Source organism: Pipra filicauda, unplaced genomic scaffold (genome assembly GCF_003945595.2).
Source record: "Pipra filicauda isolate LSUMZ 115617 unplaced genomic scaffold, ASM394559v2 scaffold101_size5749837_pilon, whole genome shotgun sequence".
NCBI classification, from domain to species: domain Eukaryota; kingdom Metazoa; phylum Chordata; class Aves; order Passeriformes; family Pipridae; genus Pipra; species Pipra filicauda.
Genome location: NW_024103452.1, coordinates 4,395,910 through 4,413,471, shown reverse-complemented (window position 1 = coordinate 4,413,471; position 17,562 = coordinate 4,395,910). Strand labels below are relative to the sequence as shown.

At 35.5% G+C, this 17,562-nt stretch overlaps 1 protein-coding gene across 1 annotated transcript in view; it reads left to right on the top strand.

Moving 5' to 3' along the window:
* Positions 1-17,562, top strand: part of SEMA3E (semaphorin 3E) — a 133,931-nt gene that overhangs the window by 51,632 nt on the left and 64,737 nt on the right. The window contains exon 2 of the mRNA XM_027711478.2: positions 15,170-15,330. Within this exon, the coding sequence (XP_027567279.1) occupies positions 15,170-15,330 (161 nt within the window). The remainder of the gene's footprint in view (positions 1-15,169; positions 15,331-17,562) is intronic.

Sequence of the window (17,562 nt, the reverse complement as noted above, 5' to 3'; positions counted from 1 at the left end):
TTAAGCATAAATGAATCCAAATTTCCTAGAACTCTTGCATAATAAACCTTTTGACTGTTTACAGTAATATTCTGGAGACTTGCTCTACTTGTTTTTTCTCATTTAAAGCTCTCTGAAAAAAAGGAGGTAAATATTTAATATTAGGGGATTCCTTAGGTGTCTTTACTACAACTGACTTGAAGCAGAGGATGGTATTTCAAGACACATAATTTGTGTTAAGGTGCTGATGCTTATATTTTTGGTATAAATGCAAGAACAGGGGCGGTTGGACTTAGTGGAACATAATGCAAACACCATGGCTTCTAGTTTTCAGCACAGACAGAATTTATATTGCTGTCCTACTACAACAGCACATGTAGATCCTTATCACAGTAAATCACCAACAGATACACAGAAATAAATTCTTCTAAAGGACCTATCTTCTGATCATTATAACTCTTCTAAAGAGAGCAAGAAAGAAAGCAGTGCAAATTCCACTCACTATCTGACCTATGAATTACCAACATGCTAAATTCTGTAGGGAAGAAAAAGTAATCGTTTCCAATAACTATTTAGCATTTTTAAAGCTATTCAGATAATGATGATGGACACAGACAAAAGAACTGATAGCAGAGAAAATAGTTACTCCCAAATGGCATTAATAGCAGCGCCAGGCTAGACTTGTATAGGAAATGTGTAGGTATAAAATAGCTCTGATCTTTATTTTTGTACTGGTGTACTAGTTTTAAAAGGAGGAAAAAATAAGGAAGTTGAAACAGGAAAAAAAAAGTTGAGGTGTCTTTTGAAAATATAGATCTTCATTATAGCTATCGTATTTGCAACCTTTATTAGAATAGATTGAGATGCTGAGCAGCCTTGCTTATAAAATGAGACCCCTCTGTGAAATAACATTTTATATTTACATATAAACATACATGCACACAAACACACATTCTGTGGGTCACAGAATATTTTCCTTGGATGTCTGTACTTCCAAGGAGATGGATGTAAATTTTCTTCTTTTATCTTATTGTTACACAGAAATATTTTACTAAGAAAGGTGACACATCCAACTAATGATGTAGTGTCAATATCCTGTGCATATAGAAAAATTTGTTCTTCAGTTTAAATTGTGTTATGGAAAATGGAGGTGGGGAAATAACCTGGAAGAAAGCTAATCCTTTTTCCACTAGTGCATGGCTGTTAACTAGAATAGATTGCCAAATGCTTCCCCCTTTTTCTAATTGGCTCGTTTACTAGCAGTTCTACTGCTTGCCTTTGCAGATTCTTCTGAAACTAATAAAACTGACTTTCACACTCTTTGTATCCTTATTGCTAAACGACCCAACACAATTTCTCATCTTGTCCTTGCAGTATTTGCTGTTTACTTTTCCCTTTTCTTCTGTTTCAAAAATAAGTATATGCAACTGTGCTGTGGTTTAACAACTTAATTTTCTGTTGTTTCCAACAGTGGAAAATGGGTAGAGAATGTTTTGTCCTTATTGTACACCCAATTTGAACAAGTAAATGAAATTCCAAAAGATACAATAAAGACTGCTCTTTTTTTTTGTTTTCTTGTGATATAACACACATCATGGTCCGTGTGGTCCCTCAGTGACTACCATCCACTGGTACTTAGAGCTGTTAATGCAACTCTTCAATGGAGAAATACATCCCTCTGCCAGAGAGCCTGTTGAAATCAGAAGCTGTTTATGTGACTAAAGCTGGTATAAACAAACAAGATATATTGCATTTACACTTACACATATGAGTATTTTCTAATGCTTTTTCCTCCTTTTTATTTTTCTCTGTAAAGAAAGCTGTCTCACTGCCTTCAGATCAGACACTATTCTGTAATATCCTACCAGGGTCAGAATAGAATAAAATATTCCCAATTCTTTAATTCTTAAAGAGATAAAATTCCCTTGAACTTCAGTTAAGCATATATAAGTGGCAGAACTACTTAAATGTAACATTTTCCTCTAAAGTATTAATGAAATATAATATAAACAATTAAATAGCTCTCAGTTAAATAATACATGCTGTGGACCTATTCATTCCTAAGTGTACTTACTTCTGACAGTTTGATAGATATAATATTCTGTGACAAGCTATTTTGTACAGTTCATTATGTTCTTTTTACATATTTTCCCTACTATCAGGCATGGAGAATTGTATCCTGATGGATAAATACTAGTGCGATATGCAGTATGTATTGTAAAATTAACTTGTCCTCAGATAATCTCATGCTCATAAATAATGTGCAGAATATAAATTTCTGTTTCTATTATATTATAAGCAAACCCATTGCTGTCAGATTGAGTATATGATACTTGGTATCTATTGTTCTAATATAATATCTTCAAATTTTTTGTATTTATAGTGAAGATAATTTTGGAAGTACCATGCATGTCTCAAAAGTTAATATTTAGAAATTGTATCATAATCCTGTAAAGGATTTTAAGTGTTGCATTGTACATGTCTTCTTTTCTCTATATCTTTCCATCTCTACACACTACTGTGAAAAATCCATAATAGCTTTTTCAAAAGTCCTTCTGCTTTTAGAGGTAGCTGAATTTTATTAAAGACTACAGGGTTTTTTAATAGAAGGTAAAACAGTAGGTGTTTTAAAAGTGTGCAGGAGTTCTTTCCTGGCCATACAGATCCTGGTTTTGGTTTTGGTTTTTGATTTTGGATTTTTTTTTCCTCTAGGATGCATTATGAAATCATGGAATTTTTTTTTTCCCATTGATTCCATTTTTGTAAAAAGATAAAAAGATAAGAATACATTAATCAAATTAAAATATGTAAGATTACCCAAACACTTCCATCCACTTGAAAATAACAGGGGTTTTAAATATTTGAAAATGTTCTGTATTTGACATTTGAATTCCAGTTTATGATGACAACATTTTTCAAAATCTTTAAAAATTCTTTCGGCCCCAGAAAAATGTTCTCTCCCAGTTCCAATACCTTCTGTGGGTTCTGCTCCCTTTTTTCTGAGGGTAAATTCTCAGGATAGTAGCCTTGTGAGTCATCCATTGTACTTGCATTCAAAATATGAAGTGTCCAACAGTTTAATGCAGACTTGCTGAGTTATCATTCCAAATCGTGTGGAGCTAAATCCAAACCCTGGAGAATTTTATGGAAACTGAAAGTATTATTTTCTCATTTCCCCATCCTCATAATTGGAAGGAATTCTTTAATTTTGCCTTTTTTTTTTTTTTTTTTTTTGACTGTGCCTTCCACTTAGATTGCAAATTCCTAGAGAAAACAATTGTCCAGGGCTGTATATTTCTGAAGTGCTGAGCAGTATGTAATCTAGTAACGAGTGGTGTTCCTCAAGGATATGTACTGGGACTAGTTCTATTTAATATCTTTAACAGCAACATATATAGGGATTTGAGTGCACCCTCAGAAAGGTTGCAGATGCCACCAAGCTGAGTGGTGCAGCTGATACACATGAGGGAAGGAAGGGATGCCATCCAGTGGGACCTTCACAGGTTGGAGTAGCAGGCCCGCGAGAAGCTCATGAATATCTACAAGACCAGGTTCAAAGTCCTCTACCTGGGTCAGGGCAAGCCCCAGAATCAGCAGAGACTGAGGGATAACAAACTGAGAGCAGTCCTGCTGAGAAAGACTTGGCATTGGGGATGTTTGTGGATGAAAAATTAGACATGAGCCAGCAATGTGCACTTGAAGCCCAGAAAGTCTCTCAGGTCCTGGGCTGCATGAAGAGAAGCACAGCCAGCAGGTCAAGGGAGGTGATTCTTCCCGTCTTCTTTGTTCTCATGAGACCTTGCCTGGAGTGCTGCTGGGGGTCCCAAGACAAGAAAGACTTGGACTTGTTAGAGTGGGTCCAGAGAAGGACCATAAAAATAACCAGGGAGCTGGAGCATCTCTTCAGTGAAGACAGGATGAAAGAGTTGGGGCTGTTCAGCCTGGAGAAGAGAAGCCTGGAGAAGAGAAGCCTCTGAAGAAAGCTTTTTGAATGAAGCCTTTCATATATAAAGGGGGTTTATAAGAAACATGGAGAAAGATTTTTTTATCACAATCTGTAATGATATGACAAGGAATAATTATTTTAAACTGAGAGTAGGTTTAGATTGGATTTTAAGAGGAAGTTTTTACTGTAAAGATGATGAGACACCAGAACAGTTTGCCTAGAGAAGTTGTGGATGCCCCAACCCTGGAAGTGTTCTAGGCCAGGCTAGGTGGGGCTTAGAACAATCTGTTATAGGGAAATATTCCGTGGCTATGGTAGGGAATAACACTTGATGATCTTTTAAACTCGAATGACCTTTCCAACCCTAAACTCTCTCTGAATCTATGATCAAATCCCTAGATCTTTATGGACTTCTACACAACATTCTAGTCTACAAAAATGAATCCTTCATTTTCATGGTATCTCCGTAATTTTAAACATCAGTAGCCTCTGTGAGAAATAAAAGACATTAATGAAATTATCTCATGTTCTACCTGCTGTCAAATCAGTCAACTATAAGAAGAAAAGACAGGTTGACCACAAGACATCTGAAGTTAAACATCAATGATAAACCAAGCATCAAGATGAAGGTGAATTTCTAAATATACAGTGAAGAAAGAACTAATGGAGGAACCCCCCATAAATGTATGGTAGTTTTATATACAATGCAAAATGAATCAGGACAGAGCTGTATTGAGATGTTGTTCCATTTTGAAGGGAGAAAGGTTTTTGCAGTTTTTTTATGGTTACCATCAGGCCAAATGAGGATATTAAAATGATACTTGTAATTTCAGGATATTATTTCTCCCCTCCACATGTAGATTTCTCTGCAATCTAACAGGTCTTTCATTAGTGTTGTGTATTTTTCTAAAAGCATCTGAAAGATTTAGGACATGAGAAAAAATAATGTTTATGTCAAAGTACAATAAACTTCCAAACAAGCACTAGGGCTTTTCTCTAACTTGCAATATCTGTCAGAAACAAATGTAACAGTTCATAATACAATTCATAATAGTTATGTGACCACTAATAGCTGCCTATTATTGACTTTTATTCTCTAGTTACACTACTTAAGATCAACTATGTTGAGTTCTACCAGCTTAAAGTCAAATGGCAGAAGCATGTTTTGACTGTTAATATTTGCAAAGCATTACTGATTCTGAAAGGCTTCAAATATGTCTCAAGTTATTCAAATAAAGCTTTTTTTCATTCTCTTTCTTCCAAGGCATTTAACTTAACCAGCATTTTACAGATAATTAGGTATACTAGAGGAGAAACAGTAGAGACAATAAAGATCCTACACAGCTATTTCTGTGTGTAGCCCATCATTGCAGTGATTAAAATTGAAAAAAAATTATAAAATAGAACGTTTTTTTATTTTTAGAATGTATTTTGGAGTGTTATTCATCTATGTCTCATTATGTATCTAAAACTTAGATGACTTCCTTAAAATTTGGAGTATAGAAATTCCTACTTTCAGATTATATTTGTTTGGATGCATTTATAAAGAAATTTTAAAGTGGCACTTGAGAATGTCTCTTTCTTTTCTTTTGATAAAAAACAACTTGATAAATACCTTAAACTAGATACCTGACTTTGAACAAAACAAAAGCTGAATATGGCATATCCCACCTGTAATATAAGAGTTTGAATTCTTTCATAAAGTTCTGTGTCATAACAACAAAAAAAATAGCATAATTAAAATAAAGCCAACAAACAGAGCTTTGATGTATTCAGTTTTCATTAATATTTAAAAATATTTGAGATGTATTAGGAAAAGTAGGATCAAATCATGGATGCATTAGTGGTAGGTAACTCAAATGAGGTAGGTCTTCCAAAGACACTGATGTAGCAGCAGAATGCACCTCCTTTCTCTGAGTTAAATCCTTCCAGAGAAGCTATTAGGGTGAAGTAAAGAGAACAGACTGTGGACTAATAATGTATTAATTTCTATATAAATCTATTCACTGCTGTATTTAGACTTCTTATGCTCAGTACGAATTGAGTTTATTTCAGTGTGTGAGGTGTAGCAAATCTTTCTAAACTCACCTATGGAATATTATCTCAAACTCTGCATATGCTGTGAGTAATTTATTTGGCAGGAAAAAAAAAACAAACAAAACCTTGAAAGTTTCCTTTCATCTTTTTAGTTATTTCCATTTCCCTCTGCCTTGTGCCTTTCCATTTTTCCCTCTGCTTTGTGCTTTTCTTAAAATGCCTCCTTTCTCCTCCATTCTGGTTTTTATCATGTTGATGATTCCTGATAGCCTTACACACGCTGTCAATCACATGCCATCCTGCCCAAGAGCATATGCCGCTGAAAGTCACATGAGATAGCTCATTTTTATCCATCTTTTACAAGGGAAATTCAATTTAACAGTCATTTTGAACAGCATAAACCCCTGACTTTTGGCATCTTCATTTTAAATGAAAGCACCAGATTCTCTTTCTGTCAAAACACTGGGTCTCTCCATAGGAAGAATTCTACTCTTTCCAGACTGGCGTGGTAATAAGCATATAGTAACTGGTACACCTTAATAAATCAGGTTCTCAAGAGACTGGACTGTCTGTGTTTCATCAGAAGTCTGTGATTATTTGAACCATATGTATCTTCTAAAACTCAAGTTTTATAAATCGATTCTTTCACTTGTTAACACTATTAAGATATTAAACATAATGTAAAACATCTTCTGGGAGTATAATTTTAAAAGGACATTCATTTCTTTCTATGCTTACTTCCTTAGAGGTACATTGGATGAAGTGGATAATGTTCACAAAGAATATTCCATGAATGCTTGTGTCATCCTTAGACTGGAATAATTTCATAGTAAAAATTTCCAATTTATATTTCTACTGGAATGTTTTAATAGAAAAGCACATTTCTGAAGCTTTCTATCATGCAGTCTACCTTTTGAAAAAAAATTATAACATTGATAAAAATATTTATTAATCACATCATTATAATTTATTATCACCTCCTAACATATTTTACTAAAAATAAAGGACCCTTAAGCCATTATGCTCGTTTAATATTGGTCACTGAGACCTGGAGACTTATAAGAGCCACTGTATTATGTCATTGTGCACAAGCAATTAATATGTTTTGATATTTTCTATCACAATCATCACTCTGCAAGCAATAGCCAGCTAACTGGAAATAGATATGGAATAGATAAAGTAAACTTAATTTAAAATATTTGAAATTATTATTGTTGAATATTAAATACTATCATTAAAAGCATAATGAATAGAAGATGCTATCATTTATAGAAAAGTTTCACATTTAAATTATGAAGATTTCTTCTTATTCTGAGTTTATTCTCTGTTGTTTCTCAGGTTCAGATAAAAATACAGAAGGAAAACTATTTTTCATTTACTGTTTCACATCTATTTAATCTATACTGGTGTGATTACCTAGCTCAAAGTTAATGAACTCAACTGGGAAAAATGGTAGATGGGCTCTGGATTAAGCCTTCTATTAGAAACTACAGTATCCTACTGCTGTAATGAAAATCAGTAAGACTCAGAAATTGGTAGGATCCCATGTCTCAGTGTTTGAAAACAAATAGCACTTCAACATACACGACTGGTAAGCGGGTTCTGTAACTGCTTTCAGTTGATTTACAAAGGGGTTTTCTTCTAAGACTTTCTTCTAAGTCTATAAATAGTCCATAATTTCTAGATAGGTATGATTAAATACCAAAAATACCAGGATTTTATTACACTGCATTTAATTTCTTTTCAAGCATTAGTAATATTAAATTGAATATCAGATATTTTTTATTGCATCAGCATGTAATTCTAGAAATGTATCCTAAAATTGCCCTAAGCTCAGCTTGTATGAAGATGGTGTGTGATTATTTTTAAACTGATGTACACTGTAGAAGTTTCCAGCAAGAGCTAGAAACATTATTAAATACTGTGTAAGCATATAGTTTCCTTTTTTACTAATATGTATTATATTAATGCTATAAACCCTGAATGTTTTGTAAAGTCATATTTCTGTTGTTTGGTGACTAAAACCAAATCATTTATAGTGCTACTAACTGAATGTGCTATTTTGCCATTAGGGAAGAAAAACTAAATCTTTGCTAGATGTGACAAGGTATATGTATGTCACAGTGAGTGTGTAACATTTAATAATTTGAAATGGAAATATCAAGTATTAGAACATGAGCTATCATGATTAGTTGTGTTAAATCCTTCCAAGTTACATGGATTTTTCCTGCCATAAGCTTAGTAGAATTAGAGGAAACAAAAACCTTTCCTAAGATTCAGTATATTTTCCAGTTTTAGGTTTTAGGTTTTTCCAATATTCTTAAAAAAAAAAGAGGCAGAAGATTATTTCATCTTGCATGCAGATTGAAATTATTGTTTTCTCCCCAAACCATACCTTTTAAGTTCAGAAAGTTTTGCCTCTGTAGCTTGGACAGACTGACAGGGAAAGATCTTTGAAGTTTTTACTATGATTTAAACTTCATCACTAGATCCACACATTTAGAGGAAGAGAACCAAATAAACAAAATTATTCATGGGCTTTGCTGCACCATCTCCCTTCATGAAGCCAATTACATTTCTCCAAATAAAGCTAGACAGCCAAACTCACCTGCTGTTAAGAGCAGAGGTTGAATCATGTGAGAGTTGTTATGGACTAATGAGTTTTTTCTTGTCTTTGCTAGACTTTGCTTTCTGTTTCCTACCCTGCCAAGTTTCTGCATCTGCCTGGCAGCCACACAGATAAAACCTCAAGCAGCGAAAGTTCATACTTCAGTCACCCTCACAGCCTTTTAAGTTTATGTCCTACTGCTTCATGTTCCCCAATAAAACACTAGAGAATCTTAAGAACTGTGTTTTAAAATTATGGTGGTATCTTCCAGCATTCGAACTACCAAGATTTTTTAGTTAGTTTATTGTTTACAATTGACTCTGCTTTTAAAGTTCTTGCCTCTGATTTTGCTAGGAAATTTCATGCAACACGATTTACTTCAGCCACCTCTGGCCAGTTTACACTGCCTCCTTTTCTAATGGTCAACCAGTTCAGTTCCTCACTGTTTCACCTGACTTAATGTATCTTTCCATTACCTGACAACACTATCATGATTCTATAATTATTTTTACAGCAATATAGTTGACTGAGGACTGTGAACACAGGAAAGTAAAAGTTGCTAATCTCATATTCATCAATGTAGCTTTTTTTGAGCGAGTTTTAGTCTCTAATATTTTTTTTTCCCAGGGAAGAAATCTTCTGCCTCCTGTTACTAATTTTATACAGAATACTGCCAGTTAGAGGTCTTAACCTTGTCAGAAAGATTCAACCACTTGTAAGTTTATATATTTGTCCTTGTGATGGATGACTCTTTAGAGTACCCTTGAATAGATATTTACCTTAAAGTAATGGTGGTTTAAAACTGAAGGATGCTTATATTGCCTGATCTTATGATTAATCTGTAGTTCATAAACTGTGTTGCTGATATTTCAGGCTCTTCCCTATGTCTCTTTTTGGTTTTTCCTCCTTTTTATTTCTGTCTCTTTTTTGTCACATGTAAGCAGATTTTGTTATCACTTGTCAGCAATATAGCAAAAAGCTAAATTAATTAAAATTACGTAAGGTTTACAAAATTCTTGTAAAACTTGTTCCACTGTAGAATCTATATTCCAGGACTTGGTATATAATTTGAAACATAAGACATCATTCATTACCTAAATTTTACATTATTGATTGGGACAGAAGGCAACCCCAGTTGTTAACTCTTCCTGTAAGGCAGCACTGAGACGTCCACCTTATGTGGACTCATTTGTCAGTGTCCTGCATCTGGAAAACATCTTTGTTGGAAGAATGATCTGCAGCATGAAGTAGTGTGGGAGGTGAGACTATATTTCTGAAGAATTTAAAAGGGGAACCAAAGATTTTTATGAGGGCAAAAAAGGGCAAGAGTAATAGACTTGCACAGTTGTGATGTTGTAATGCTATGAAAAACAGAGCAGAGCAACAGCAGTTCTGTCACTCCCTGAGAAAAAAAAAGATTAAAAAAATTTGCAGTGATATTTGTCTATATTCAATGTCCAAAGTTATATCTTACTCACTACAAGCTTGAATTCTGAGAACCTGTTATAAATGAAATGTCACTATACTCTGGTTGCTGTGGAGCAGCAGGAAGGTTTAGGCATTTAATGTTCTAAGTATATTCAAGTTATCAGTCATTTATATTTTAAAAATATTGAAATAACATAACAAAAGGGTGACTTCATTTTTTTCCTAATAGAAGAAATGGCTGTTATAAAATAATCTTAGAAGTTAGAATTACATACTGACCATTAAAACATTCAAGAAATCAGCTTTTATGAATGTAATTAACATTGTTAGACAAATGTATAATGGAATCCATCTTGTCAGAGAGGATACAGTATGAATATGTTCACCAAAGTAGATGTGCTTGCAAGAGAAAGTGTGGTAAGCAAGATCAGTCTGAATATTTGCCAGAAAGCTCTGGCAGACAGACAGTAAACCTGAGGGTTTGTTCTCAGCATTTAAAAGAGCAAGTGAGATTTTTTTCTCTTATGAAATGTAATTTAGCAGCCCAGACTTGCTTTAAGGCTTTCACAGGTAAGTGAAGTGCCATATAGGAGTATGTAAATATTGAAGCAGTCTTTCTTTTGTTGAGTAAAATACTTTGTAGTTTGTGCTGTAATGGTGTGGATTTAGTTATGGTCTTGAGTCTTTAGATTAAAATGGCAAAACACTGCAGTAAGAAAGATAACATTTTGTGAAATTTATGGATCAGTACTCCAGAAGATTTGTGTTTACTAAGAGTAGGAAAGGTCTTTTCTCTTTTGTCCTGTGTGTTGAGCAATAGCAATATGTTTCCCCTGAATAATTCAGCTTCTTTTTCTCTGGCTTTTTATTTCTTTACACAAGATCTTTATAGAAAAAAAGACTCTTTTTTTTTTTGGTCACAGAAATCTATAGAAACTCAGTAAAAGAAAGGGTTCTACTCAGCTGAAATCCTTAGTCACTCCCATGTGAGGGAGAAGCTGAGGATTTGTAGTCCGTGTGCTGGAACAATTTATATAGTTTATTCACTAACTGTTTAATATAAAATGTGTAGACTATCTTGAGCAGCAGGGCCAGAACTTCTTTCCCAGAAAAGCAATTTAACTACTAAATTAGAGTGTTACTTCTTGTTCACTCTTTCTGAAGCTTGAGTCTTTTGTTGCACAGCTTCAACGGGAAATGGAGAAAGCATCCATCTTTCCCCACCAATCTAGTAGCTAATACCTTGTGATTAGGGTTCTTTATGGAAGGAGAAAGATCTGAGTTTCAATCCATTTAGAAAAGGAAATTGAACTCATGTCTGCTATTTCTCAGGTGACCGATTTAGCCTCTAGAATATTTTAAAAATGTTAGGCAGCACTGTTTTTTCTCTGGCCAGATTCTCTAAGAAAATTGGAGTTGCACCTGACCTTGTAACAGTGCTAGATGTGCCCAGAATAAATATAGCTATTAAATCCTAGTGTTTGGTAGAGGAACAACTTCTTTTTGGGTTATACTCAAGTCTAGACATGAGCTAGATGTGGATTTTTTTTTTTTTTTAAATTAAGGGTGTAATCAAGGCTAGGAGAATAATTCTTGACATCTAAGGGAATCTATATTTACAAGGTGACCCTTGTGAACATAAGGTAACTAAAGGTAGATTTTGGAGACAGTTGCTTTAAGCTTTGATTTGAAGTGCCTCACTCCCAGTTGTGGTGTGATTTCAATGACCAAGGACAACTCAACACTGCAAAGTGCAGTGATCCATGTGTCCAACTCTGGGGTCCCCCACATAAGAAGGATGTGGACCTGTTGGAGCAAGTCCAGAGGAGGCGACAAAGATGATCAGAGGACTGGAGCACCACTCCTATGAAGACAGGCTGAGAGAGCTGGAGTTGTCCAGCCTGAGAAGTAAAGGCTTTGGGAGAACTCGTAAGACCTTTCAGTATCTATAGGGACTACAGGAGAGCTGGAGAGGAACTTTTAAAAAGGGTATGGAGCGATAGAATAAGGGGTAATGGTTCTAAACTAAGAGAGAGTAGGTTTAGATGAGATGTTAGAAAGAAATTCTTTACTGTGAGGGTTGTGAGACACTGGTACATGTTTCCCAGATAAGCTGTGGGTGCTGATCTCTGGAAGGCCAGGTTAGATGGGGTTTTGATCCAAAGCTGGTCGAGTGGAATGTGTCTCAGCCCATATCAAGGGGTTTGGAACCAGGTGATCTTTAATGTCCCTTCCAACCCAAACCATTCGGTGATTCTATGAACTAACAATTCACTGTATGAGCATGAAGGATGTGCACATGTGTGGCTGCAGCAGCTCAAGTCTGGAACAGTACAGCTGCATTTCTGCAGTGCTACATGGAAGCCCATCATCTTTGCTGATTGGTCACAGCACTACATGAATGATGTTCTACTGCCTCAAAACCTGTATCATTTCCATCCAGTCATCATGGTGAGATTCACTTGCCTAGAAATGACAGGCTTCCAGTACCTTTAGACTCCCAGATATCCCACCCATTCTCCAGCTACTCAGGAAGTGCTGCATTCTATTTACCTGCTTTATCCAACATCTCAGATATCCTACAATGTATGGCAATTCTACTACCTTTCAAAGGTAGTAGTTACAGAATATTGCTACATTTGAGTTTCAGTACAAAAGGACTCTACAGGTCCCACTGCTTGTTGTTTTCCAGCACTTCCAGATGTCAGGTTCACTTCTGCTCTTGTCTCTAGCCCCACGGCAAAACCATGTCTGTATAGTTTGCTGGAGGTGGTTCTACAAATATCTCTTTTTACAAGTTTGATCTTGAAAGGTGTTTAATATTCTTAACTTTCATTTAAGACAATAAGATTTGCAGGTGTGCTTTGCAGGACTGAGTCTTATATGAGTAGTTACCAATTTATGTGATCGAGTAGAGGACTGTTCATTGTTCCTTGTGCTCTCATGGAGAACACGTGAGTCATATCTCTGATCTATGTAAAGAAATACTGTCTCATTTACAAACAATTTGCCTTCGGGACAACATGGAAATAAATCAGGGGAAACTACCACAGTATCCTTTTGTGGCTTGTATATAACTAGAATTTAAAATGCAATTCTTTTCACTGCAAGACTGACTTGAAAATTAAATATATTGAATGTTTCATATTCTTTCAAATAAAAAGTGGCTTTATTTAGGACCAAAAGAGTATTTCTAGCTCTGCTTTCATTCCATTTCTAATCTGTTCAGAAACAAGCAATGTTCTTCCAGAACAGCAATCTGCTCATTTGCTTGGCGAGAGCAAGCTTTGAAAGTGCCATTTCCACATTGCTGTGCAGCTGTGTGCTGAGTGTATCACTGTCAAAAAATGTGTGTCTATCCACTGGTCAGTATGCAATGCTTAGACAAAAAAGTCTCTTGTTCTGCTCATCATGATGTTCCTCTCTGTAACTTGGTTTTTCCACTTGTTAAATGAGGCTGATCACACACAGGTACAACTATTCAATAGATTCTGTTTGAAGATCACTCGGAAAAGACATCAGTTGTGAGGCTGAATTTTCAGTTTGACTCCTTTGATGTAAATTTTATCCTCTAGGGAAATAGGTTTCAGAAAGTAGTTACTTTTAGCCTCTGTTGACCTGAAATAAACTTACTGAATAAATGGAGGTATAAAACATAAATTATTTAGTAATTTATCCAATTACTAAATTCACTTATCATCACACACGTAATATACTTAATAATTTATAATGAAAAGAAATTGTGTCAATCTGTTGGATTAAATTAATATCCTTATTGAATGTTAAATTTCTTTTCCATAGTTTTGGATGCACGTAAGGTATATCATTAAGCATATTGATCAAGCTAATCTTTTTGTGGGCAAGGTAAATTCAAATTCAAATATAGAATTCAAATCACATTGGTGTGAAATATCTTTTTCTGGGGGAACACAAAAAAATTTCTTAATCATGATTATGAATTTTGGTGGTTTAATGCTAGCCTACCTTATGAAGCTGAATTCTCAGGTTAAATATGCCCATCAGTTTCTGAAAATCACAGCATATATGGATGGCATACGTCATCCCAAGTGGATGTCATAGTGGTAGATTTGTGGGGGGAATTTCTCTCACATGTTGGGCTAGTCCTCCTGCAGAACATCAGCTGTGGTCTCTAAACAAATCCAAACAAGTGAAAAAGTTAGATTTATGGATAGCTGTGCGGATAAGCATATCTAATTTTTTTTTATCAAGGTTGATTTCTTCAAACTAAAACAGATTGCCACAGTACAGACTTAAGAACATAGTTCCTTTCCCTCAGTCCCTCAGTCAAACAGCTCTACTGTTTTGGAGGCAGACCTAGGACACTCTGTCCTGACTCCTTTTGAGGCTTTCAAACAGCAAAATGTTTTTCAGTATCTCTGACCTACTGCAAGCCAGGCTGTGCTCTGCACCACAGAGTGCAGAAAGATCCCCGTGCTTGCCTCTTTCTTTCTTTCCTGAGGCCTGATTCCAAGTTTCTGCAACATTACCCAGGATGAATTTCCTTTTCTCTGTGGAACTGACTTTAGCCTGGATCATGTACAGCTAAGCTCCAACTTCCCATATCAGGTCAGCACATTTCTTGACAAAATCAGTATTGGAAAATTATTAATTTGCATTTCACAGATTTCATACTGTTCTCACTGAATTTAGAGGCAATATTTTAAGTGATCTGAGTGAAGACAGTGCTGGACTTAAAATAAGCAACATCATCCTTCCCAAAAAACAAATCCAAGAAAAAAATGTGCATAAGTGAAAATCTGTACTTTGATATGCCTGAGAGAAAGACAAGGAGACATTTTCCAGTAATTTTCTTTTAATTCCTGTCAATTCATTCTTTTTTTCCCCATTTACAGTACTTTTTCCTTTTCAGAAAATGTCTAGGATAAAACCGATTTTCATCCCTCCTTATCTCATGATATTATAAGCATAAAGATTATGATGCAAAGACTCATACACAAACCTCCTGGAGAACTGGCTTATTTTGAAAATTGTTCCCAGGTGTCTTGTGTCTCTTTTCTTGCTCAAAGATTATACGATTAGCATTTTAATGTCCCACAACTTCTTGTCCAGTTCCCTAGGAGGATATGAAAATGAAGCCATGCAAGCTAAGCTGTTTGGTATTTATCACGCACACTCTGATTGTATTGCAGAGCTCTGGGATTTAAACAGGACGTCAGTCTTTCGTAGCCCATTTGGATATCTTGGTCTTCATGTAATGCTGCTGGATGAGTATCAAGAGCGACTGTTCGTGGGAGGAAGAGACCTCTTGTATTCCCTCAGTTTGGATCGAATCAGCGACAACTACCGAGAGGTGGAGTAAAAAGCTATGTATTTCAGTCACTTCATGTCATAATGTGTAGCACAGAACATCAGAGTTTGCATGACTGGAAATGAGGTAATGGAGTTTTTGTAGATGTTTTGTGCACGAACTTAAAGGTCATGTTGTATTTAAGAAATATTTTTTCCCCAATAATAACCCATAAGGCTCATCCTAGGTGAAGAGATTTGGGGGTCATATAGCTGTATGTCACTGAATTTCAGCATGATTATGGATGTTTAGAGCGTCTCACATTTGTAGGCATCTGATTTCTGTATCTCTGCTATATTATCAAGGAATAAAATCTCCCTGGTATTTTTTAGGAAGTTATCACAGAAGAAGAGAAAATGTTCAGGAAAAAAAAATTAGCATGCAAACTATAAGAAGTTTTCAGCAGCAGCATAAACCATGCAGCTATTTTTTAGTCTTTAGAAACTGGATTTTGCCTTGGTTTGAGCCAGAAGTGCTATTAAGTAGTGAGTGAAAGTGGCATTTGAAGCCAACTCAGTGGTCTGTGGGAGAAAGGTGGTTTAAGTCATAATCCTACCAGAGAGCTCAGTACATCGTAGAAACCACAACTGACTGGCAAACTGACAACTGAAGTGGGGAGGCTGGAGTCTGAGCTGATGTGAGCCTTGGCTTCCTTACTTCTGCCCTCAAAAGCTAGGATTGGAAACATACAGTAGCAGAGGAAGCTGGCAGGAGCATTGTTCCTGCCTCAACCATCTTGACTGTGAATAAAGGATCTCTTGAAATATTTCGGTCTTTTCTTCATCTACTCATTTAAATTTTCCCAATGTGTTTTGATACATTTTCATTTATTTTCAAATTAACAAAAGCACAAAAAAGTGATTAAAATAAAACTCCTCTGGAGAAATATTTTTCTTGATGTTTATGCTGCACTGATATCTGATGATTCTTTTCTTTCTGCCCCCTTGTTTCAACTGAATATCACTATTCTCATGCCAGCACTCTGGCCAACTCTACCACAAGCAACCTTGCTTATCTCCAAGCATAATTAGCATGTTCCACTATTGTGAACTGATATAATATGCTTTACTCTTGTATAAACATTTGAGAATGTTAGTCTTAGATATGAGGACATCAAGGTATTCAGGGAGACCATTTGAGAATTTATCTACATTTAAAGAAAAATGGTAATTTAACTCCTCAGAGAGCAGTGTTACATACGGAGCTTTGTTCCTTGACAGTGAGATATGAGTTAACTCCTTTTCCACTTGATACAAATTATTAATATTCTGTGACAAGATATTAGAGCTCGGGGATATGAAAACCTTTAGAAAGCAGTTGTTTCTATAAAATAAGGGGGTTTTTCCCCCTCTCTTCTTCCCCATTTGGTAGTAAATCTGTGAGGAAAGATGACAGGATAGAGCATCTCACACTTCTGTCCAACCACTATTGTCGCATCTGGACACACTTGAAGTTCATTGCTCTCCTTCTTCTTGTTTTGTGGTGAAATATCAACTATTTACTCTGAAACCATATTCTCTGTCAGGAGACCTGTATAGAGAGTATGACAAATTGATGAAAGCTCTTCTTGCCTGATTTTATAAAGTGCAAAAGATGAGAAACCGGAATAAATGAAACTTGGTCTGGTATGTTTGGAAACATGACCTCACTGGGACCTAGCTCCCTTGGATACAAATGTCATGGTCTTTTTCTCTTTTCCCAATGTTCCCTGAGTGCAGATCTCATTCAAGGATAGCTAGGGAAAACGTGATTGTCCTACAGCACTATCAGTAGAAGTGTGGAATGAGACATTTCTGTTATAGGAAAGCTTAATTACTGAGATATGTTGGGGAAAGTTCCTGGAATTGAGAGGAATTATTACCAAAGTTTTTAATTAATCTATTTTTAACTGTGTGTTGGTTAGTCTTTGACCTTTCTTTTCAGACTGAAGACTTTAGTTTAATTAATCTAAAACAGCAGTTATAATCCAGTGAAAGTACATGAGTGCAGGCAAGTTCCTGTGTTTTATTCTCTCTGGTAGCCAGGATGAGTCACTAGCTGCAAAAGAGATGTTTCATAAAGTTGGCAGTTTTTGGACAGATTCATATATATCTTCATCTTCTGTGTTCTAGAAAAGATTTAATGTCTTTTAATTCATTGACCATCCCTTTCTCCACAACTTGGAATATGAGTATGCTTTCTAAAAACCAAAATGAAATCCATTCCCAATTAGAGATTTATGCCTTCTGCTATAAA